The sequence below is a fragment of the Pteropus vampyrus genome, unplaced genomic scaffold (assembly GCF_000151845.1).
Source record: "Pteropus vampyrus isolate Shadow unplaced genomic scaffold, Pvam_2.0 Scaffold116, whole genome shotgun sequence".
In the NCBI taxonomy this organism is placed as follows: domain Eukaryota; kingdom Metazoa; phylum Chordata; class Mammalia; order Chiroptera; family Pteropodidae; genus Pteropus; species Pteropus vampyrus.
The window spans coordinates 3,743,324-3,766,564 of record NW_011888897.1 but is presented as its reverse complement, the minus strand read 5'-3'; the positions used below and the strand labels follow the sequence as shown (position 1 = coordinate 3,766,564).

The window sequence follows — 23,241 nt, the reverse complement described above, 5'->3', positions numbered from 1 at the left end:
TTACTATATTTCAGCAGAAAAAAAACTGGGTACTCATCAATAGGAATGAATATTTTCTACGTAGATAGTTTACAAGTATTTAGCATAATTAAACAATTTAAAGTTTGAATTTTATGATAAAGTAAAAGTCAGAATGATAAGAACTTCTCGTGGTAAGCAGGTCCCATTATTTTACGTCTTGGTCTTCCATCTTTACTAAAGTTAAAGGTGCATTGGATACAGGATCTTTTATGCATTTCATAGGGAAGGGTTGGGATATAACTACTAGTCCAGCAAATGATATAATGTGCAGGTCTCACCTTTAGTTCCATACTATTTTATATTGTACTAGGAATCATTTTCACATTAATTTTTTTCCTTCATATAACCTGTGTATATTCCTTTCTTCTCTATTGTTTGTTTTAATCTTATGTTTTAGTTTTTAATACCACCATTTTCATCTGTCTTTTGTCTCTAAATGACACTACCCTAAATAGATTATAATCTCTTGAAAGAATTACCATATTTTACATTTCCCCCTGTAACATCAGCTCATACTTTACATGACAAAAACATTGCTTGCTTTGCTTAAATCCGGTACTGGGAAGCATGACCAACATGTTGAGAAAATGACAATACATGGGCATTGTTTGAGTTTTGTTACTAATAAGTGTTGTGCTGGTTTACACAGAGGGAAGAGTCACAGTTCCTATTTTTTCTTAGTCTGAAAAGGTCTGAGGTATTATGAGGAAATAGAGGGGCCCTGTTTGGTTCTTCTTTTCCTTCACACTTGGCCAAGTAAGATAGAGATTATGTCTCCCAAGAACAGTCTAGCTTCTGGGATACCCTTCTCATGCTGTGGCAAGACAATACAGAATTAAGAAACTTTTGGTGCCTTGAATTTATCTGTTAAAAGGAGGAAAATGTCATAGGGCCATAAATTTCTTTCTGAAAATTAATACTCTTCCTGTATTATGGTTTAATTACAGAAGGCAAATATTTTAAAACCTAACTGGACCTATTTAGTAAATAAGCCTGAATTCCTGCATGTATAGCCAGCTTCAGCATTGAAAACATTTTCTATTTACATTATTTATTATACATGATACTTTGTATTCCATACACTGAGGCTTTTTTCTTTCTTTTTTTTTTTTTAAGACTGTCTAAACCTAGTACATGGTTATTTTTCTTTGATTTTGTTAATTTTACCCTGGTTTGTTCACAGGTGGTCAGGACGTAATAACCGGGAGAAGATTGGTGTTCATGTGGGCTTTGAAGAAATCTTGAACATGGAGCCTTATTGCTGCATGGAGTCATTGAAAGCCCTCAGACCAGAATGTTTTATCTATGATTTATCTGCTGTAGTAATGCATCATGGGAAAGGATTTGGCTCAGGACACTACACTGCCTACTGCTTTAATTCTGAAGGAGGTATAGGTGGAAAAAGTATTTTATCTGGGGCTAGATTTGGAAGTTGGAGTGCAGGCTTTAGCAGTTTCTATATTGGCCACTAAATCTCCTTAAGCAATGACACTTGACTTGTTTTCTTTCCAGAGGAATACTTCTGCAGTATTGTTCATTAAAAAAAAAAACTGAGGGCCTGTGCAGAAAATGCAAATTTTTTTTGTGGGATTGCACTAGTTTTGACTGCTAAGGGCTGTAGGGATAGGATAATATGGTCAGAAAGAGTGTGCTATCTTTTCTTAAAGGCACATGTCCAAGAGCAGGTCCTCTGTTTACTGGTTTAATTTGGTTAATTTTGTTAAAGAACAGAGCATTTAATGAATTGGCGTATCACAGGCATTTGGAACAAACTTTGAGTTCAGGTTTTTAACATATAAAACTCACTTGCACTTACTGCCTCTCTGGACACTTATAGGTAGTGATTGGATTTAGGTTTCACATTTTATTTCCCCTTTCCCTATCTACCGTTAAACATAGAATGAACCTCCTCCTCTTTCCTATTTCTCTACCCTGTCCCCCACACACATACAAAACATAGATGTGGTTAAAAAGCCCAAACTTTCCAGGAAGGCAGTTAATTCCTAACACTAAACTACCTAGTTAGGTGTAAACTATTTGCTTTATAGTATGATAGCAGCTAAAGCATCAATTGGTAAGATTATACCAGGAATTAAAGAGTCAAGTGAACTAATCAAATTCTATAGCTTCAAGTTGCTTTCAGGATAAAGGTAGATAATTCCAGAGTAACATACTGCCCAAACTATATTTCTCATTAAAAGAAATGAATTGGCTAGCCAATTATTTTCCCTTCAGAAATAGCTTAACTTAACCTATGTAGCTTAATTCAATAGATGAATGGATAAAGATAGGGCACATATGTATGTATGTATGTATACTGTGGAATATTACAGAGTCATGAAAAGATTGCCATTTGTGACAACATGGAAAGACCTAGAGGATAGGGTATTAAGAGAAAGACAAATACCATATAATTGCACTTGTAGGATCTAAAAAACAATGAACTCTATATATAGAGAACAAACTGATGGCCCCCAGATGAGCAGGGGAGTGGGGAGACTGGGTGAAAAAGGTGAAAGGAAATTAAGTAGTACAAAATACCTGTTATAAAAATAGTCACAGGATATAAAGTACAGCATACGGAATATAGTCAATAATATTGTAATAACTATGTATGGTGCCAGATGGGTATCACCTCATAAGGTATATAAATGTCTTATTACTTTTGTACACCTGAAATTAATGTCAGCTATAATTGAAAAAACATTTTTAAACTTAATTCACTAAAACTAATGCCTCTAAATTTCATGTTTTAATTTACATCAGAAAGTTCCGAAGTTCCTTTATAAGCCTAAAGGTATATTTCTGTGTTTCACTCTAGGGTTCTGGGTACACTGCAATGATTCCAAGCTAAGCATGTGCACTATGGATGAAGTATGCAAGGCCCAAGCTTATATCTTGTTTTATACCCAGCGAGTTACTGAGAATGGACATTCTAAACTCTTGCCTCCAGAACTCCTATCTGGTAGTCTACCTCCCAATGAAGAAGCTGATACCTCCGAGATCCTTAGCTGATCCTAAGACAGTGGGCTTCTTGCGATTTGTACATATACTTTTTGAAAGGGCTGACTTAAAATTTTGAGCTTCATTGTTTTTTTACTTAAAAATCAGTGCACACTGTTTATATATTTTGTATCTAACTTCGTCTTTTTACAGGGACAAAGCATACATATGTATTAGTGACAGCAGGTAACTAAACTTTTGTCATGTACTTGGGAGTTTTAAGCTTTTAGTAGTGTTTACCTCAGACTAGTGTTACCTCTTTTATATTTTGATGTCTTAATTGGCTCAGATCATGAATTTGTGCAATCAACTGAAATTCAGGTGGCATCATTTTATACATTTCTTATTTATCTTTTGTAGCTATTTTCTATACAAATTCAATTCTTATTCGATGGAAAATTAGACTTCACTGTCTTAACAACAACAAAAAAAATCTAAACGGTATTTCATTCAGGCCATTTGTATGTTAATGTTACCTTGCCCCTTTAAGGGAGTTAGACTACTACTTTCAAAGAGAAATATCAAGGTATTGTCTAAATACTCATCAATCTATTCCTGAGGCTTTGTGTGTTACAGGGCTCAGAAAACATTGTCATTAATGGAACTTATTTTTCAAAAATTATTGTTTTAATAATTATTTGGCATAGACATACACATATGAAAATGACAGCTTAATAAATAGTGTGTTTAAATGACTTTAGTACTATGGACATGAAAACAATGATGGCTGGGACTTATGATGATTTGTCTGGCAGTGAACAGGTTTGTCCAGATTCTAATAATAAAGCAGTCAGTCATATCAAAAATTTGAATTTACCGAACAGTGTATTATGTTATACAAGTACAATTTAACTTGGATATGAGTCCATTTTATGTTTAACATTAGAACCTCTTAAGGCTTTGTACTGTATCACTTTTTGAGATTTTATTTAAAGGGATAAAAATAAGCCTTGAAGAGAAAAAATTGCATAGGGCAGAGAAAATAACTGTTCAAAATTGGCAACTGGCAGCAGGCATCTCATTTCTCTAACTAAAGCCTGGACTACTCTTGCTAGGATTATGTGACTACTAGGAGCCTTTTAACATATTTAAATACCAGGCCCTGACATTTTAAAAAAATTATCTAAATTTGCATTTTATTAAAAATGTAGTATGAAATAATCTTTGCTCTTGCCTAATAATCTTACTAGATTTCTTTAAAATACTACTGCTGCTAACTTTATTTCAGAAAGAGGAAAATCTACTAACCTCTGTTAATCTGATCTTAGCTCGGTGTTAACCATTGCAAGATCATTTCTCTTTTTAAGTGGGTTTGCTTGCAGGTTGAAATCTTAAGATATCCTATAGAATGCTGTTCTCCCCTAGTGATCATCTACAAGTTTGAGAAGGACCTCTATTAGTAAATTTTCCTTAAATTTCAGAGGACAAGTCATATGAAGCAGCTGACTGTAAAGTGCAATGAGAATTTATCACTGAACAGACAAATCATTTATGCCAAAAATACAGCTTGTGTTAAATGACTAAGGTTTAAAATCATTCATTAAGTATCTATGCAAGTTGTTACCTCAACTGTTAATTATACCTCATTAAAGATTTATGTGGTCAAAATACCTGCGTTTTCCCTTTTTTAATTTCAAGGATTACTTTATACTTAGGTTAACTGCTATACATTTTAGCACCTAATTTTAGTGGGATTTTTAAAAACTCTGGAAGCTATGTTATTTATATAATGGTGTAATTTGCTTGTTTCAGTACTTATTTCAATGTAATATATGAGAAAGAAATAAAGTAGCGTAGCTTTCTTGATCTTTTCAAACTAAAACCAATGGGGCAGGCTGTATGTGTGATGTCAAGGTATATGGGAATTCTGTACTTTATGCTCAATATTGCTGTGAACCTAAATCTGATCTAAAAAAACATTAAATATTAAAACTAAAACCTAGACAATGAACAGAAATTTAGATTTACTGTACATCTCAGTGTGGACTTTACATTCTGCTAAGTTGATCTAACAAAAAACAACATGTTTTGGTTGTAAAATAATTTACTAAAGGCACTATTGTTAAACATTCAAGCTAATAATTTGTTACCAATAAGGTACATCATCATAAACATGACAGAATGATTCGAGAGATAACATGGCTAGTAAACAATACAATTTTTTTTTAAGTGACAGCTTTCCTATTTACAGGATCATATATATCCCTTCCAGCCATTTCAGGGGCATGCAGCGATGCCATCGCTCCCGACAGTTACCTGGGAAGGAAGCTTGGAGAGCTTAATTCGTTTGCAATCGCTACTGCTATAAGAGGTCTTACAAAGCTCCAAAATTCTTCACTCATAGGGTCAATCTACTTTGTAACTCCCATGAAAGCACATCAAAATGATATGAATTCAAAACTCCAAAAGAGCTAGCTGGAGGGCCCAAGCCCCGTAACATGTCCCGGCATGAAGTGGTGAGCTCTGCCACTTGCACATCACAGAAAATGGAGAACTTCAAAGGTAGCTAGCTATTGAACATTAGCACCATAGTAAACATGGTTCATGTAGATAACTGGATTGTTTATCCCACAAAGTAACATTCATTAATAGCTCTAATGCTGAAAGCAGCTTTTTAATGTATAATAAATGATCGAAGTACAGAAGTCAGGTTTCTCTTCCTATGAGATTAACATTAAACAAAATACAAAACGGCATCCCAGAGGCAAAAAATCTTATTGTGCTAAAGCATTACAAATTAAGGCTTTACCTTGGTACATAACAATTTTGAAACTATACTGGAACATTCCTAACAAATCATTTACATAGAATTCAAGCAATTTGTTCGAGGATCGGTAGTGGGGCTCAGTTCAAGTATTATGCATCTTACATTCAACATATGCACTTAGCTGCTAACTTAACCTCACTTCCTGAAATACCATCCATAATGTTATGAATCCAAGCCAGTTGAGAGGCAGGGTGCTAAAGAATTTGGTTAACTAATGAAAAAGCCTAACAATTCAATTTCGCTTTTCTAACTAGAACAAGATCCAATCACGGGAAGTTTTCCTGTTTTTGTGGTTTTAAATGCCCTTTGGTTTATTAAGCAACCTGAATACATTTCCTGATAAATATATACCACTGGACAGAGGATCTAAATGTTGAGATTTTACTAATTCAAGGTTTCAAGTTGGTACAATGTTCCTACTAAGTCATGTTTCAATTAGTAGATCTTGCCAATGTCAGGGAATAAATGAAAGACAAGGATTAATATCTTAAAAAGAAAAGCAAAATATTCCTAGAGCTTGTTAATTTATGAAGCTCCTCCTATTTTATACGCATGTATAGATCTTGTTTAGCCACTATGTCAAGTTTCAGTATAGAGGTCTACAATCCAGATAAAAGGTTCTACATTTCCCTACATTAAGTTTAGCTATTTCCTATGCAAAATTATAACCACAGACATTGAAATGTAGCTCTCAGATCTGAAAATGTCTTTATTTTTTAGAAAATGGATTCCAGGAAGGTTAAAAAGCAATACCAGAGGGTATAGGTGGATGTAGTCATTCATTCAAAGCATTCAGTTAAGAATACGGCAATACAAATACCTGAAAAGCATCTCTTCAGTGTTCAAAACAAAATGTATAAGTCATTCCTAACTAATATGAACTTTATAGCATTTTCTAGACAGGAGAAAAACAGTTAACATTTGAAAGTCTTGAAAGCTTTTTCCTTGGTTAATTACATTAGACGGTTTGCCTTTATCAAATTCTTTCCTTTTTAAACATGGATAAAAGTATTATATAAGTCCACTGTTAAACAGACAACGTGTTGCAAATTAATTCTGGTATAATGTATTCCAACAAAGCTTAAAAAATAAAAGATGTTGTGGTGGCTTTGGACTAAGTTTAATAGTCATCTCCTCTGCTGACAACTTCTTTACATGTTGGACGCAACAGTATGGTATGTTCAAACTGTGCTGTATATGATCCTTTAATGTCACACAATGGTGGATATGGATCTACAATGCCCAAGTCACACAGATTTTTCAGAGCCATCAAGTATTTACTTTCTCCCAAGCGATCCAGCCATCTGCGGCAGAAGGCAAGGGTGCCAAAGTTTTCATTGATGACATTTAACAAGTGTTTTGTTCTTGGAAGCCTAAGGGGAGAAAATCCAAGATTAATAGTTGGCTAAAAAGTTATCAAAATTCATTTCCTCCATTAAGGAAAACTCGAACTGTAGCTGTGGCTTTACTTAGTAACTGAAGTTAAAGAAAACTTTTTTCATTGCCACTTTCAACATTCAAAAGCCAGAATGTGTAAGGGCCCATACCTAATTATAGATGGCAGATAAATAGGAAGCCAGGTGAAGGCTATTTTATTATATTTGTTTGTGTCTATGAATGTGTGAAATTCCCAGTACAGACTCATCAACAGTATTATGACGGGATTTCCTTTTTGTGCATCGAGCTGAAAGACCTGCGCATAAAGTAGTTGTAAATCTATCCTTCAACCACCCAAAAAAAGGTTTAAAAAAAAATAAAAACAAAGTTTATCACTGGGAAAATATTAAGAAAAATCTAGAAATGCAAGCAAAATAAGTTCTGAAATTATTATGATTATTAGAAACGACCTATATCATTTTCATCTCAGTTAAAAATTTTACAGGCCAATTTCTTTACTGTATTATAGAAATCCATAGAACTTACTGTTAGACTACAGAACTGTGGTTACCTGTCACATTTTTAAAAACACTGTTAACCAGGAAGAGAAACTTACTATTCATATAAAAATAAATCTCTCACCTTATTGGCACATGTCCAACATCAAAATTTTTCATGTAATGTGAACATTCCATATCATCATGAACAACACCTTTTCCTGTGCTACCAAAGGTTTCAATGGCATAAACTTCCCCTTCCTGAAAAATACATTAGGGTCAAAGGGAGACAAGAAAAATTCAGAACTAATCAAAATTACCATATCTTAACTTCAGGCTGAGGTTTTCCCTACTTCATGTAAGAAACATGATACGTCTCCCAGCAGTCCTTATCCACCTTTCCCTGAGTTATCTTAGCACTTTTTGGTCTGTGTCCTCCTATTTGAATGTAGGCTTTAATGGGCAGGTAATTTTGTTTGTTCACTACTATATCCTCAGTGCCTACTGAAGACACTGTTGCCTACAAGATGTTCAATACTAAGTGTCTAATAAACAATTTTCTGACATACCCAAATTCCACAGCTAACTGAGTCCTGATCTGACTAGACACAATCTGCACACTCACATGGCCCAGTTCCTATCAAGGTGAGTATGGATTGCAAGTCAGTTTTGCTCAACATACTACGTACTCAACCATCACTAGCTTTAGCTTGGAAAAAAATCAAAATGCTTCACAAAGAACATTGTTAATGGCATGCGTACCTCCATTCTTGTTGCTTCTCCTCCTTTCACAATGGGCACTGTTTTCCCAGCATGTATTCTATATGGCCCAATTGAATGTCCATTTAGATTACGGATTGGTTTCACTGACGTAATAAATAGGAAAAAAATAGTTATTCAGGGTCTCCAGAAGCACAAACAGATCTCTTGGCCTTTAGGCTAGGGTTCAAGCACTTATTTAAAAACAAGATAAGGCTCTACTAAATAACTTCACATTAAGGTAATTAAAATACAAACTGGAAAACTAGTATAATATAAAAAGATGCTTATTACAATGTGACATTAAAAACTAGAAGCGAGTAAGGGGAGGTGGGAGAAAAATATAAATAAACTGATGAGGACAATGGGGGTCATCTAAGGAAGTACTGTTAAGTCAAAATGCTATGTATATGATTATAAACATGAAAATTATACATTTTTATAATTATGGACTAAAAGGTAATGTGAAAATGAGGATTCTGTCAAAATGACAGGATTCTGTAACCTTAAATTTTATTATTACATCAACATTTCAAGTGTTAAAGAAAATCTAAACACTCTCAAGGTTCTGAGATCAATGACAGAAAAATCAAATTGTGGTATACTCATACACTGCAACACTGCTCAATAAAAACAAAAAGCTCAAGATACATTGAACTGAAATAAAACTTAAAAAAATGAGCAAAAGAAGGCACAATTATAAATATACTGTGCAATTTCAAATATATATGGAATATTTATAAATGTACATTTAGTTCAAAATCAAGTATTGTTACATTACTGTTTAGGGATGAATAATTAGACAGTGAAAGGCAAAGAAAAGCAAATGCAAATACTTTAGTACTCAAGACTGGTTATTAGAGGAACGCTGCTATAACTGGAAAGGGCTACACAGAATTAGGGGCTTCTGGAATGCTGGCAATATTCTATTTCTCAAGGGGTGAAGTCACATAGCTTTTATAATTATGTGATTGAAGTTTTATGTTGTATTTTTAGTGTTTTTTATATTCCTCAATAAAAAAAAAGGTTTTAAAAAACCTATTTATATAGTGCTGAAATCTTCAGTACAAGCTACCTTTCTTCCAGGCCAGAATTAGGTAGCAAGGTTTTTCAAATCTGTAACAATGAAATAATGACAAGTATATTACAAATTTAGGAGGTGGTACAGAAAAGTAAAACTCTCAATTAGCTCTTCAAAAAAAAAATCTTCGTTCTTATATAAATAAGCTAAATTTATTTGAAATTCAGCAAGTATTTCTCTTAAGACCAAGCAAAATGACTCCACAAGCCAAACAAAAACACATATAAGTAAAAACAGATTTTCTTAAAAAAACAAAAAACAAAAACCAAAAAACATTTAAATTAAAAAACCATCCTAACATATAACCAAGTTACACAGAAGAAGCAGGACACAGGGCCATTTTTATATCATACAGATTTTGACAGTGGCAGGCTAATTCTGGGAGCAACAATTATAAAGATAACTTTCAATTCTACATCTTCTTGCTCAAGGTAAATAAAATCCCTCCCTTGATGGCCCAGTTCTGTTACAGTTTTGAGGACTTGCTTCTGAAAGCTCAGCCTATAGTCCATTTCTTCATTTTCCCAATGTCATGATTTGTCTATACTTTTTCTGCTTAAACTAGTAAAAATGAATTCTGTCACCTTCAACTAAGAACCCCATTCAATACAATAACATATCAAAAAAGGAGTGATAAAATAATATAGTGCTAAAACAAACAGTGGAAGAAGTTTAAGAAGGCATATATTATTACAATATTACAGACTGGAATTATTACATGGTGACTAAACATTAAGTCAAACTGTCTCCTAATATACCTTGAAAGGCAGACTGCATGCCAACTAAAGTTGTAGGATTAATAGAAAATAGAAGGAAACGATTTGAGAGGGACATGATTAAGCATTATTTGTTGTGGTACTAATCCCAAAACTGGGGTGGGAAATGAAAAATATCTGTTGAATACTAATAACTATCAGACATTGTCATAAAATTTACATTTCTAAACAAAACAAAAACCATGATATCATTAATCCTATTTCAGTCAAAGACCCTGAGTTCTTAAAGGATAGAGAATTTATCTAAGCTCAAAGATAGACCTGCCTGACCCCAAAGCATGTTTTCTTCATTATCCCATAACACCTCCCATTCAAGTGTGAGCAGCCTTAAGAGTTTTTTGATTTGTAAGTTCACTGGCCTAGAAATCTGCAACAGAGCAACAAAGACAGGTACTGTCAGATCCCAGAGGAAGAATCACTTTTGTACCTGGTACAAACACAATATAAGTCTCAACAGGGTAATACAAAGAATGCTGAATGCTGAATTTACTGAAGGGCAAGGAAGCATGATAGTTGCCACTCACAGGACTATAAAGGAGAGACAGGTTTTGGTTAAAGAAAATGTAGGAAACATTCTAAAAGAAAGTTATTCAACAGGGGTTACAGAGAGCAATTAGCATAGATTAAGAAGGATGATGGTGCCTGAAGAGTAGTCAGACATATGCTGGGAGTCAGAAGAAAGCTAGATTGATGGAGAGCACCAGAAAGCACAGGTGGACTCTGGGACTGTGTACCTAAGGCAGTGGCTGGGAAAGACCAAGAGGCAAAGGGAATAAAGATTAAAGAAAGGACACACAAGGAATTAACTGGCCTCCAAATTTTAAATTCAACTTAAAAAAAAAAACAGCTGGGAATTACTGACAAAAAGGGCCTCTGGCTTCTTGAGTCTTGATTTGACCAGTCACAGAAAACCTAGTCTGCATTTTGGCCACCCTGGGATAAGTCCCCAACAGCTACCAGAGGAGCTTGGGGACAGTTCCCAGTTAGTGACCACATAACTATGAGGTCATTTCCTCATCTTCCCTCTTTATAGTCCCAAGAAATAAGATGAAGCAGCTGACTCAAAAAAAGCACTCAACAATTTTAAAATTAATTCTATAAAGGTCACACACATTTCACATAAGATAACATATTTAATGAACATACCTTGATATGTCTTTCCATCTATTTCAACCTCATAGGATTCCATAACTTCTTGGATGGCCTCACCAACATCACACAGACGGACATCAATTCCAGCACACTAAATATGGAATAATGTATACTTTGTTATTCAAAGTGCAGAATTTTACAGCAACTTCTAAATATTTTAAAATAAGGGGCGATAAAAACCGCTTTGCACATTATAACTTCCTCTATAAAAACTTTGGTACGTTAAAATAACCCACTTAAAACCCTAAGGGCAGTGGACCAGTCTTATATAACCCAAAGGCCTTAAACAGGCTATAATGAGCTCAAAATATGTTAAATGAAATGGTGCTTACAGTTCACATACCTTTATTCCAGTGTTAGTGGCATCTTTTACAGCTTTTAATAATGTATCATATTTGGGATTAAAAGTGACAGTAAAAGCACAGTCAATAATCCTACCTGAAAGAGAAAATTCTCAAGTTTACTTATCAGCTAGTTAATTTACCTACTTTATAGCATCTACTCTATTGATTATCCTCGCTAGTTAACAGAAAAATAAAATGACGGACTCAAATAAAAGCAGCACTCCAGGTACCCAGATGGCACTCATAATCAAAGGTGGGTAAGTATCAAAGTATAAGTTATAATCAAAGTATAAGTTATATAAAGATTTCGGAATGAAAAGATTAATTCCAGGGTGAGTGTATATTACTTCAAGGCAGCACCAATTAAGTACTCCAGGGTGAGTGTATATTACTTCGAGGCAGCACCAATTAAGTACTCACCCAGGCAGTTACACAAAAACATAAACAGAAAATTTAAAGTGAGAAAAGCCTAGGGAACCAAGAAACAGCAATGTGGGCAGAGAAAAAGTGTAGGATCCACAGGATGCTAACCATCAGTCCAGCTTCTCCAATTTAGTAAAAGCTCAGTTAAGTACTTAATCTAAGCTTGTTTTCTCACGGGGTTTAGAAAAGTTGATAAGTCTATAAAGGTTGGTAAACTTAAAGGTTCTAAGTAAACATTTGCTATTACTATGAATAAATGATGTCTGAAACAATGACCTGAAGAAATACAAGATTATACATTCATGCCTTGATACCAAAGGGTAAACCTCAATTACCTGAATTTTCATTATACTTCATTTAGTAGGACGCTTTAAAGTAAATCTCAAAATCTGCCTCAACACAGGTCTAGTGAAGTGAGGAATCAAGAAAATTTGGGAACTCAGTATTGATAGCTCCATCCAACAAAACAAGACTAGTAGAGTGTAGAGTAGAGTAGGAGAGTGTAGAGTAGAAATTATTTCCAAGAACCTACCGCTTATATGTGTTCCAAAGTCTATCTTACAGATATCATCATACTGTAATACTGTAGTGTCACCAGCATTGGGAGTATAATGGGCAGCACAGTTATTGAGAGAACACCCAGTAGGAAATGCCAGGCCAGCGTTTAATCCATTCTCTTTTATTAGCTTTCGTGAACAGTCTTCCAACTTTTCACTAAACAATAAAAAAGAAATTTGTTTACTTTTACATTTTATGTAAGGTACAACTTTACACGCGTTACAGCTTATCATGTTTAGAAAGTTAACTAAAACTCTTACTTTCTGGGAGTGATCTGAGCACTTTCTAAATGTGAATAAATAACAGTTCTCTAAAGCTATGAAAATAGTAGCTCATCTCTAAAAGATAAAGAACTTAATTCCACTAGAATCTGGAGAAATGGAATGATATAATCCACTTTAACTTAGTTTCCTAGTAAGTAACATTCTTGATTTAGATTAACATTCTTGATTTAAATGCTGATTAGATTTTATTTGCTCAATGTTACATATTTTGAAAATTATCTGAATCAGAGAATTAGGTTGCCTTTTATAGCTAATTATTTCTCAAGGGGAAAACTGGAGTAATAATTACTTTTATGGTTTTTTTCACTGCATTATAAATGTTTTGTGTCCAATAATTTTAATTTAATATGAATTGCTAGATAACGATAGATTTCCAGACAGAAAATAAGCATCAATGTGTGCGTTTGCACATATGAGTGTACGTTGAGTACAAAATACGGTTGCTAAAGTACAAATATTCTCTATGGTTTCCTCGTTACATCAAAATTACAAGAATTTAGGAGATATTTCTAGAACCTTCATTTAAAGTTTTAGCAAAGTAGTAATGAAAGTTAAACATTACAAGTGAAAAGTTGGTTCTAGAAAAATTTTTTTTAAAAATCATGTTTGTAATTACAAAAACATATTCCTTTTACCAGATTTCTATCATTGTCATCCCAGGCTTGATCCAGCTCATAACGTATTTTCTAACTTGTCGATGTGCTTCTGCTGCTTCTCGAAAATCATTCCAAATCTCTTCGCTAGCTTGATCTAATGCTTTCTTTTCTTCACTTGTAGTTCTCCAAGCAGCTGTTCGCCTTTACAGTATGCATAGCACATTTAAGAAACAGCATAATAAGCATAAAAGCTGAAATAAAACTATACTAATATGAGACACTTCAGATAAAAATATTATACATTTAATTTCTTTCATTAAATGTCAGTAGAGCTTCTGAAATACAAGTAAGCCACATACAATCAAGCCAAATCAATTAAACCTTTTCTAAGAATCTTTAGGGGGAAAAAATCCTCAAGTGAGATTCCATTCATAGTCAGAGGGATTAATATCCTGCCACAAAAAATAACACGAAAGGAGAGAACCAAGAAAAGTCAGAAAAGAGTCCTAGAAATCAAGCAGGTGGGAGAAAAAAGTCATCCTTCCACTCGAGGTAATTGTATTAAGAGACTTCAAAAGAGCACACTAAAAACTAGCATTTAACTGCACCAATAGGGCAAGTACTAATCCAAAGACTTGACCCCAGAAATGTACATATACCTTCCTCAAAACATAAAATATTATGTTTTTGCAGGATTTTTCTGATCGTATATATGTTAGAGGTACTCTTCCTTGAAGGATATGACTCACATTTTAAAACTTCCAGAAATAACAAATAGATTTTTATTTTCAGTATCTGGGAATGAGGAGATCCACTGAATTCCCTTTAAGCAGTACGTTTTGAAAACAATCATTTTCAAATGAAAATCTTTTTAAAATTGTTATACTTTCACACATTCTTAAGAATTATATAAATAGTTCACAAGTCAGTGATCACTGGTATATAAACCATACTTAGTATAAAAGTGATGTCTTCAAGGAATCACTCCTATTGCCTCAAAGGTAGTGGCTGGCAAACTACGGTCTGCAGGCAAATCCATCCCTGACACCTGTTTTGTAATAAAATTTTATTGCAACAAAGCCACAATGGCAGAACTGAATAACACTCAATGCCTGAAATATTTACGGTCTTTTACAGAAAAAGTTTACCCGACTGCTCTGAACTACAGGCCCTTATGTTAAGACCCCAAAATGTTGAGTTTTTCTGCATGTCACTATTAAGTTCATTATGACTACTTCCTACTATAGCAGCTCCCTATGTGCCAACATCTAGCACCTGTAATTTGCTACAAGGCCCAAAGGAGCTGTCCTATGTGAACTTAGGGTACTTAAAGCATCACAGAGCCTTCTTTGTCTTGTCTGCTTACAAATGTGTTTTGGATCTATCCACTGATGTTAACTGAAATATTACAGTATCATCAGCTTAAGGTCATTTTTAAACTCCGTAAGTACTTAAATGCATATGAATTACTTTTATGGGAAGAGTGAAAACTCAAGAGACCACTTCTAATCAAAGAATACAAACGAAAGCCCTCAGACTAGAAGGGAATAGGATAAGATCCTTAAAAAGTACAATCTCAAGATGTGGCTCAACCTTTTTCAGCTGCAATACACATATAGTTGGCTAACTCCATGCTGTGACACACAAGCAACAATCTCCTGACCTCTTTCTCCAGCCCTTTCTCTTCCATGGACCCAAAAATCTTTCCTGGGAACCAAGAACCCAAATGTTTTAAGAATAAATCATCTTCAGGTCTAAGAGTACTGGCTATATTCCCAGATCAATTTCAAAACCAAACACATCACAACTCTTCTTCTCTTAAATGGGCCATAATTCTGGCACATATGGTACAGCCATACATGGTAGTAAACGGTTAAAGCAACACTGCCTCAGAAGCCAAAGATTCTGTGAAATGTAAAAACATCAACCAATATTTACTCTAGAGTGTTAAGATGAAAGACTGTCCACAGGGAACTGGTGTATATCACACATGTAGGGCTGTAAAAGTAGAACAGGCCATTATCAATTCCCATTACTTCTCCTCGGTCCGACCCTTAATATTCTTCAAATCCACTTCTTTAAGTATAATTAAATTTCAAATGCTTCTGACTATATTTTAGAATCAGAACATGATACAATAAAGATCCCCAATACTGAAACCAATAGGTATCTCGTGAATATCTTACACTTCTGAAGGTTGCATGGCTGACTCTGTATTCTTCAAAAGATTATGAAATGTTCTGCATTGTTGGTAAAGAACTATCAATCAGAAATTAGATTAAAGACATTCTTTTGCTAAGTCTTGAGTTCAAATTGAAAGTCATTAGTAATATTCGAGAAATCTACTGCCAGGGCCTATAATTATAACTCTAGGCCCAAAAGAAAGACAATTATGAAGGAGGCTCTCCCTTTTCTTAAATATCTTTTGATGTTCAGTCTATTTAACAAAAATGCAGACGTTATTAAGATTAAAAAAAAAAACATTCTACGCTCATAACAATTATTCCAAAAGACAATTCAAATGCTTTTAAAATATATTATGTATGTAAAACAAAACTACCAAAACAACGGCTTGGAAGAGAATCTTTATAGGAAGTGTTTACAGAGTATGTAAATTTTCACATCTCTTTGATATTACTGAGTCTTTTCAATAGTTCATCATTTTTATCAGTGGATGTATTAAGAGCAGAAAAATATAAAACCAAAAGATACAAAGATATCTGATTATTAATTTCAAAGTTATAAACATTTCTAAACTCATTGCATGAATAGCTTAAAAATAATTATATTTGTATTTTTAAGCACTACACAATACATTTACAAAAACTTTTAAAATGCTATCTTTAACTCAAAAATAATTAAGAATGCTTGCAGATATGACACCAATTCTCGCCTCTGAAAACTGGAACTTAAAGGAAAAAATAAAGCGCATTTTATCTCTGCATATAAGAAACTACAGTTGCATCCCAGGTGATAAAAGAAAATTCTTCTTACAGAATAATATCAGCTAATAAATGTAGAAGAAATGATAGAATTTGAAATTCACCATATTGCAGTCCCTGATGAAATAACTGTTAAAGCAAGAATCGTCAACAGATATGAAAATAGTTAAGTGAAAGGCTGTTGAAGACAAGAATATTCCAATGATACCAAAGTATCCCACAGATTACAATGCTAACTGCAAAAAGAAAAAAAGCACCTTTAAAAAAGAAACAGAGCTGGCTGTCACCACATTAAGCGAGTGACCAAATACAGTAAAACTAAAAGAACCTGAAATTACATCTGATGCAACAGACTATAATATGAAGTACATAATATCATTTATGATATATCCTTGTTGAAGATGTTTAATCTAAATCTAAGCTAAGCTTTTACAACTAATTCCAGTTTATGGAAAATACAGAAATAGAGAAAAAAGTTTAATGACACCACAGGGAAAAAATTGGAAAAATCTCAAAATATGAGACTTTTTAAATTACCTGGTCTCTTCAAAAAGTCAGTGCAATGGAAGAGAAGGCGGGGATTCTAACTATATGCAATGTATGAACCTTGACTGGATCCTCATGTGGGGAGGTAGGGGGAGAGCAGGCGTGGGAATAGCTAAAAAGATGTTCCATGGACAACAGGAAAAAAATTCTAAATACGAATTAGGTATTTATATGATACTGGCAAATTACTGTCGATTTACTTAGATGTGGTAATTTGGAAAATGTCTAATTCTTGGGAGATGCTTGAAGTTTTTAAAAGGACTCAAAATAAATGAAACATTTTTAAACAGCCCAGCCAAAAGAAAAAAAATCAGTAACAACAAAAATCACATGTGCAGAGATAAAACATCAATCTAGGGAGTGAGTTCATTATCTTTAAAACTTTGGAATTCAAAGTTGAAATGACAAAGTTATTTAGTCCAACATTGCTTATAATAAACAGAAACTCTATGTCCAATAACAAAGGACTGGACAAATAAATTATGGTATGCACACAGATGTGTAAAATTATTTAACCATTAGAGATACCATTGGTTTCTTTACTAACTTGAAAACAAATTTTAAAAGGGCTGCTGTTTGCAGTAAAGTTCTATCTTGAAAAACATTCCTAGGTATTTATAATAAATATTTATATAGAAGCTTTAGAGGAAAAAATACCAACATGTTAAAGTGGTTTTATTTCACTGGCAGAATTAAGGAGATTTTTATTTTCTTCTTTTTGTTTACCTGTATTTGCTAACTTTCTATAGTGAATATGTATTGCTTGTAAAATTAACATTTTCCCCAAAAAACTGTCTACTAAATTTAGAAACAGATTAAGGATTTCAAACTAATTCTTCATTCTACTTCTAGATATCCAGAATAAGAGAAAAATCAGATCCAATTAACATATTACAATGTTCATCACAGAATTTTTCTAATGATAAAAAATTAAAAGCAGTATAAATATTAAAAAATAAGAAAATAACTAAAAAATTATGCTAGATATCGATACGGAAATAGCTAATAAAATTATGCCAGACACAGAATGGAACAGTATTAAAGTCATTAAAAATGGCTTCAAAAATTTCAATAACAGGAAATGCACATAGAATGTTATTTTTTTTAAAAAGGGCAACAACCATCATAGCAAAACCTGATCCAGACAAAGATTATCAATGAATGAGATACTTACCTATTCACAAAGTAATCTCTCACAAATTAGTAATTACAGGAGAAAAAAAATTATAATGACACACTAGAGAAACTAGATAATACCTTATCTAAGTGAAAAAATTAACATCATGTGCCTCCATATGTGACAACTCTAATAATGACACAATATCTACTTATCTAGCATACCATCCAAAATTGTACAAGCTACTCTCAAACAGTTCAGTAAAAAAAAGTACGTATACAGATTCACCAATGTAACGTTTTCCACATTTGCCTTCTACCTTCCTATCTTACAAGGAGAAAATGTAATACTATTTGTATGTTATACATAATATGTATAATTGTCATATTCCATTGAGAGAGAGAATGATAGGTGTCAAAATGTTAAAGAGAACCTGAGTTAAAGGTATGCAGGAGTTCTTTGTACTATTCCCACAGTATGGAATTATTTCTGTTAAGTATGGAATTATTTCAAAATAAAAAGTTAAAATAAAATAATGTACTCAATCTGGGTGGCAGCTACATAGGTGAGTTCTTTGTGATAATTCATGTAATTTTCAATAAGTTTATTAAAAAGAACAATGAGGGCAAGATTACAGAACTATATTTAATACCTTATCAAATGTATAAGAATATTTATTCTGATCTATTTGCAAATAGTCAAAATTGGTTGTATGAATGTCAAAAAATATTGAGATTTATTAAAAAGCAAACATAACAATATATTAACTCCTTTTGTATTTCTCTGGGACAGTATACAGCATTGCTTTCAATAGTTAAGTATTATCTCAAGAGATATAACATAATTAATATTTTCTTCTACTGTTTCAGAAACTAAGATTATTCTACCTATACAATGTTTAATTTGCAATAAAAATTGATAGTAAGGAGAGAAAGGTACTTTTTAAGATTTATAAAATCTCAATTTTTTTCTTATATTAAACATTACATTGAGTATTCCAGTATTCCACCATTCCACCATCTTCATGGTGTTAAAAATATTAACAATCTGTTAACAAGTATAGGAAATCAATGGCTTTCCTTTACTTTAGCAATAATCATATAGAAATGGAAACAGAAATAAAAATATCTTGCTCACATCAGTAACAATACCATAAAACACTTAAGAATAAATTTAACAAGATAGGGACAGGACCTACCTGGAAAAAAAAAAATCAGAGTAAGTGGGAAAATATACCATGATACTGGATAAGACAATGTGACACAACTGTCAATTTTCTGAAACCAATACATAAATATGAAGCAATTCTGATCAGAATTCTAAGAAGGGCATTTCTCTGTGGGTGTGTGTATGAAGACTACATGACTTAAAATAGCTAAGAAAAGAATTTTAAAAACTGGGTATGTGTGGCAGGAGAAAAACTGCCTTACCAAATTATCAAAATATAAAGTTTCTGACATCAAATTAAAATAGTATTAGCATAGGAACAGACAAATAGATCAGAAAAACAGAATAAATAATAGAGAAACTGGTTCCATTATATATAAGAATAGATGGCTGACCCTTGAACATGGGGGTGCCAACCACCTATGCAGCAGAAAATGTCAATCCGTGTATAACTTAAGCCATCCCTCTGCACACACAGATTCCCAACCATGGATCGAAAATACATAGTACTATTATATAACAATATGGCAAGGTGGTCAATCGATTGAGGATGAATTATTTAATAAACAACTCTAGCAAAACTGGCTATCCATCTGAAATAAAATTAGTGCTCCAACTTTACGTAAAAAATTCCAGACCAATTAAAAAATGTAATAAACATGATACAGTCTGAAAACATCTAAGAAACTGCTAGGAACCCAGAAGTATAAAATATAAACATATACTGTATATTTAAATATTTAAAATTTTTGGAAGAACAAAAGAACAACGTGAGCAAAAGATGCTGAAAATCATTAGCAGTCTGGGTATCATAAAGTATTAAAATGTTCTTTGAGTCTACGGCCATGCTACCCTGAACAGGCTGGATCCCGTCTGATCTTGGAAGCTAAGCAGGGTCGGGCCTGGTTAGTTCTTGAATGGGAGACCACCTAGGAAGACCAGGTGCTGTAGGCGTAAAAATTAAAAAATAGGGGATTGTATGCTGACAAGCTCCTTGCAATCTGTGAGGTCAACCAAGGGTTGCCTTGCCTAAAAAAAAAAAAAAATGTTCTTTGATTCAGGAACCCTACTTCTAGAAAACTGTCACACAATATAACTGCCAGTATATAAAAAGGTACATATATATATATGTATGTATACACACATACACACAATACGTATGTATACACACACACACAGTTATATATATACATGTACATATATGTACATGTTTACATACATACACATACATATATACTCATAGAAATATGTTTATTGCAAAAAATATTGGAGACAAAGTGAATGCTCATCAATTAGAAAATGGTGGAATCAAGAATGGCATATTCCCGCCATGAAATATTGTGAAGCCACTCAAAAGAATTATAGAGCTATTCTAACTAACCTGGAGGGACTTCCAAGAGGTAGTACTAAATGAGAAAAGGTGGAGAAAGGTGAGCCTATGATTTCATTTTTGTAAAACAAACAATGACCAAACACTTTCCTTACATCAACAAAGTTTAAACACATATGAACATAGAAAAATATGGAAGGCTACATGCTATGTGCTTACATGGGTCTGGAAGGAAGGGAAGGAAGAGGAAACAAACAAAAAACTTAAAAAGACTATTTAAAAATAAATGTGATCACATATGTACTATGAAAATGTATGTAATTAATGTAAAATTACAAGTCTGTACCATCTTAAAAATAGATGCTTCAAGACAGGGATATTGACTATGAACTCAATTTAAAGAAAAGATGCCCATGCCATAAAATTCCACACAACTTTACAGACTTATTCCCTGAGAGTATTGGGAATGAGGGAAGGGGTAAAAATATAACTACATTGAGTTCTTTTCTAGGTTTAAAGAAAAACAATGAAGCCTTCACAGGTAAATGAAACAATGCTACAGCAGAAGCTTTCTTAACCTGCTATTGCAACCATTCAATTAACCAATGCTCCAGACTCCCTCTGTAAAAAAATACCAAACTGACCAATGCCCATTGTATTCTAAATTAGTGGATAACAGGTTCCTATTCTGAAAATAATAGCAGCTAACACATACTTAATGCTTATTATGTGTCTGGTACTCTTCTAAGTGCTTTACATATATTATTATTTCTCACAACAACCTTCTCAAGTGCCCCTTTTATGGATGAGGAAATAAAACCATGATAAATTACTTGCCCCAGTCCGGAAGCTACTAAGTGTTAGAGCTGGGATTCAAATGCACTAGTCTAGTCCCAGCTTCTATGCTCTTAATCAGCCACTTTGCTGACTGGCTGAAATGTATCCTTTCAGAACACTTCCAAGAAATCAGGTGGTCTGTTCCCAAACTTGTGTAAGTCATCTGTACTTATTACTATAATTATACAATTTAAATATATATTACATAAAAAAATTATTTCTATGAAAACTAAATTGAATACTCAGAAAAATCTCAATAAAGGCAAGTCATCAAAAAATACTTGTCAAATAAAGAAAAGAATTCTAAATGGTTTTTAAAAACATGTAAAGATATAGGTGTCGGGCCTCAGATTACTTGGTTCTTGCTTTTCACAGAAACTCAAAATGGAATAGACTCATAGACAATACATTATGGGCACAGTTTATGGGGAAAAAGTAGAGTGAATGCGAATCCATGCTCAAATAACAATGATGAAAAACAAAGGTTTTACTTTTATCAATAAAGATTTTTATTTTTTTGCAATTCCCCACTTTTACAAACTATTTTGATTAGCCAAACTACTACTGGTCTCAATTGTTTTGGATAAGACAGCTTCTACTGTATTTTCTCTGCAACGAATTCATAGGTTTTATATTAAGGTAGTGGAGCAAGTTCTGAGAAAAAAATCAAATCTGCTTTACTGCTAAGCTACAACTTTAGAAAGTAAAACTGTAAGTTATTTTATAATCCTTACCCATCTTGTGTGGGTGGATACTCGCATTCTTGTCCTTTGGGAAATACACCATTAGGATACAGGTCACATACTGGAACTGAGGGAGGGTCTGTCTGAACTTTTGCTGTGAGATAACAAATAGAGCATTAAATTCTGTAGTTAAAAATAAAATTAAGCCGTTATCATCATAGTTTTTCTCAGTTCCAAATGGTTGTTATACGTCCTGATTTTAAGGAACTTCCTTGCTATTGCCTTACAGTTAGAAACATCATGCTGGTCACCTCCTCTTTGATTTACTATTGCTTGGAAATAAAAAATATTCAATTCCTTAGAACTCCATTATGTATTTAAATGGTATATCCCTTTGGCAGAAAGCACACTTCTAACGTTTTTGTCTTCATTTCCTATACTGAAAATGGAACAGCATATAGAGGCTGGCTTTTGCAAATAAAAATCAAAGAAGCAACAATAAGAAAAGTCCTATTAAGTAAAAATACAAAGCTATTATGTATTCATAAAACAAGTAAAAAACTTATTTCAAGGATATATTAGGTGTCAAAGTTAAAGAGTATACACAGACCCAGTGCTAAAAACTTTAGATAGCCACACAAATTTCTAGATACTCAAAAAAAGTTACAATACCTACCACATGTTTTAGGACACTATTTCCCAAGCTAGATTCCAAGACACCAGTGTTTTGAGATGCTTGTAAAAGGTACGTAGAGATTTTGTCTTCTAAATTTTTTTTTCAAATATTTAAGAATTCGTTGTATAGTTCTTATCATATGAAGAACTCCCTTTTAGTAATGAATGCTGTTTCTGAGGAATACCAGGAAGGTGTGTGTTAATTTACGCAGCATTATGTCTTTCAATGAATGCCTGCAGCATTTACCAACTACTGAGGTGAAGTATGTGGTTTCTCTTTATGTAATCAATATTATTGTTATTATT

The 23,241-nt window shown here is 33.2% G+C and overlaps 2 protein-coding genes and 1 pseudogene across 5 annotated transcripts in view; 2 read left to right on the top strand and 1 right to left on the bottom strand.

Annotated features, from left to right (window-relative positions):
- USP44 (ubiquitin specific peptidase 44) overlaps positions 1–4,634 on the top strand; it is a 91,156-nt gene extending 86,522 nt beyond the window's left edge. For all 3 annotated transcript variants that reach the window (XM_023533979.1, XM_023533978.1, XM_011365913.2), the window contains exons 5-6: positions 1,205–1,410; positions 2,843–4,634. In XM_023533979.1, the coding sequence (XP_023389747.1) occupies positions 1,205–1,410; positions 2,843–3,036 (400 nt within the window). In that variant the 3' untranslated portion in view covers positions 3,037–4,634. The remainder of the gene's footprint in view (positions 1–1,204; positions 1,411–2,842) is intronic.
- Positions 4,635–5,617: 983 nt separating this feature from the next.
- Positions 5,618–23,241, bottom strand: part of METAP2 (methionyl aminopeptidase 2) — a 28,806-nt gene continuing 11,182 nt past the window's right edge. For both annotated transcript variants that reach the window (XM_011365914.2, XM_011365915.2), the window contains exons 4-11: positions 22,312–22,414; positions 13,678–13,839; positions 12,733–12,914; positions 11,777–11,871; positions 11,428–11,524; positions 8,428–8,531; positions 7,811–7,926; positions 5,618–7,164 (exon numbers count right to left, since the gene is read on the bottom strand). In XM_011365914.2, the coding sequence (XP_011364216.1) occupies positions 6,912–7,164; positions 7,811–7,926; positions 8,428–8,531; positions 11,428–11,524; positions 11,777–11,871; positions 12,733–12,914; positions 13,678–13,839; positions 22,312–22,414 (1,112 nt within the window). In that variant the 3' untranslated portion in view covers positions 5,618–6,911. The remainder of the gene's footprint in view (positions 7,165–7,810; positions 7,927–8,427; positions 8,532–11,427; positions 11,525–11,776; positions 11,872–12,732; positions 12,915–13,677; positions 13,840–22,311; positions 22,415–23,241) is intronic.
- Positions 20,246–20,364, top strand: LOC111743591 (annotated as a pseudogene).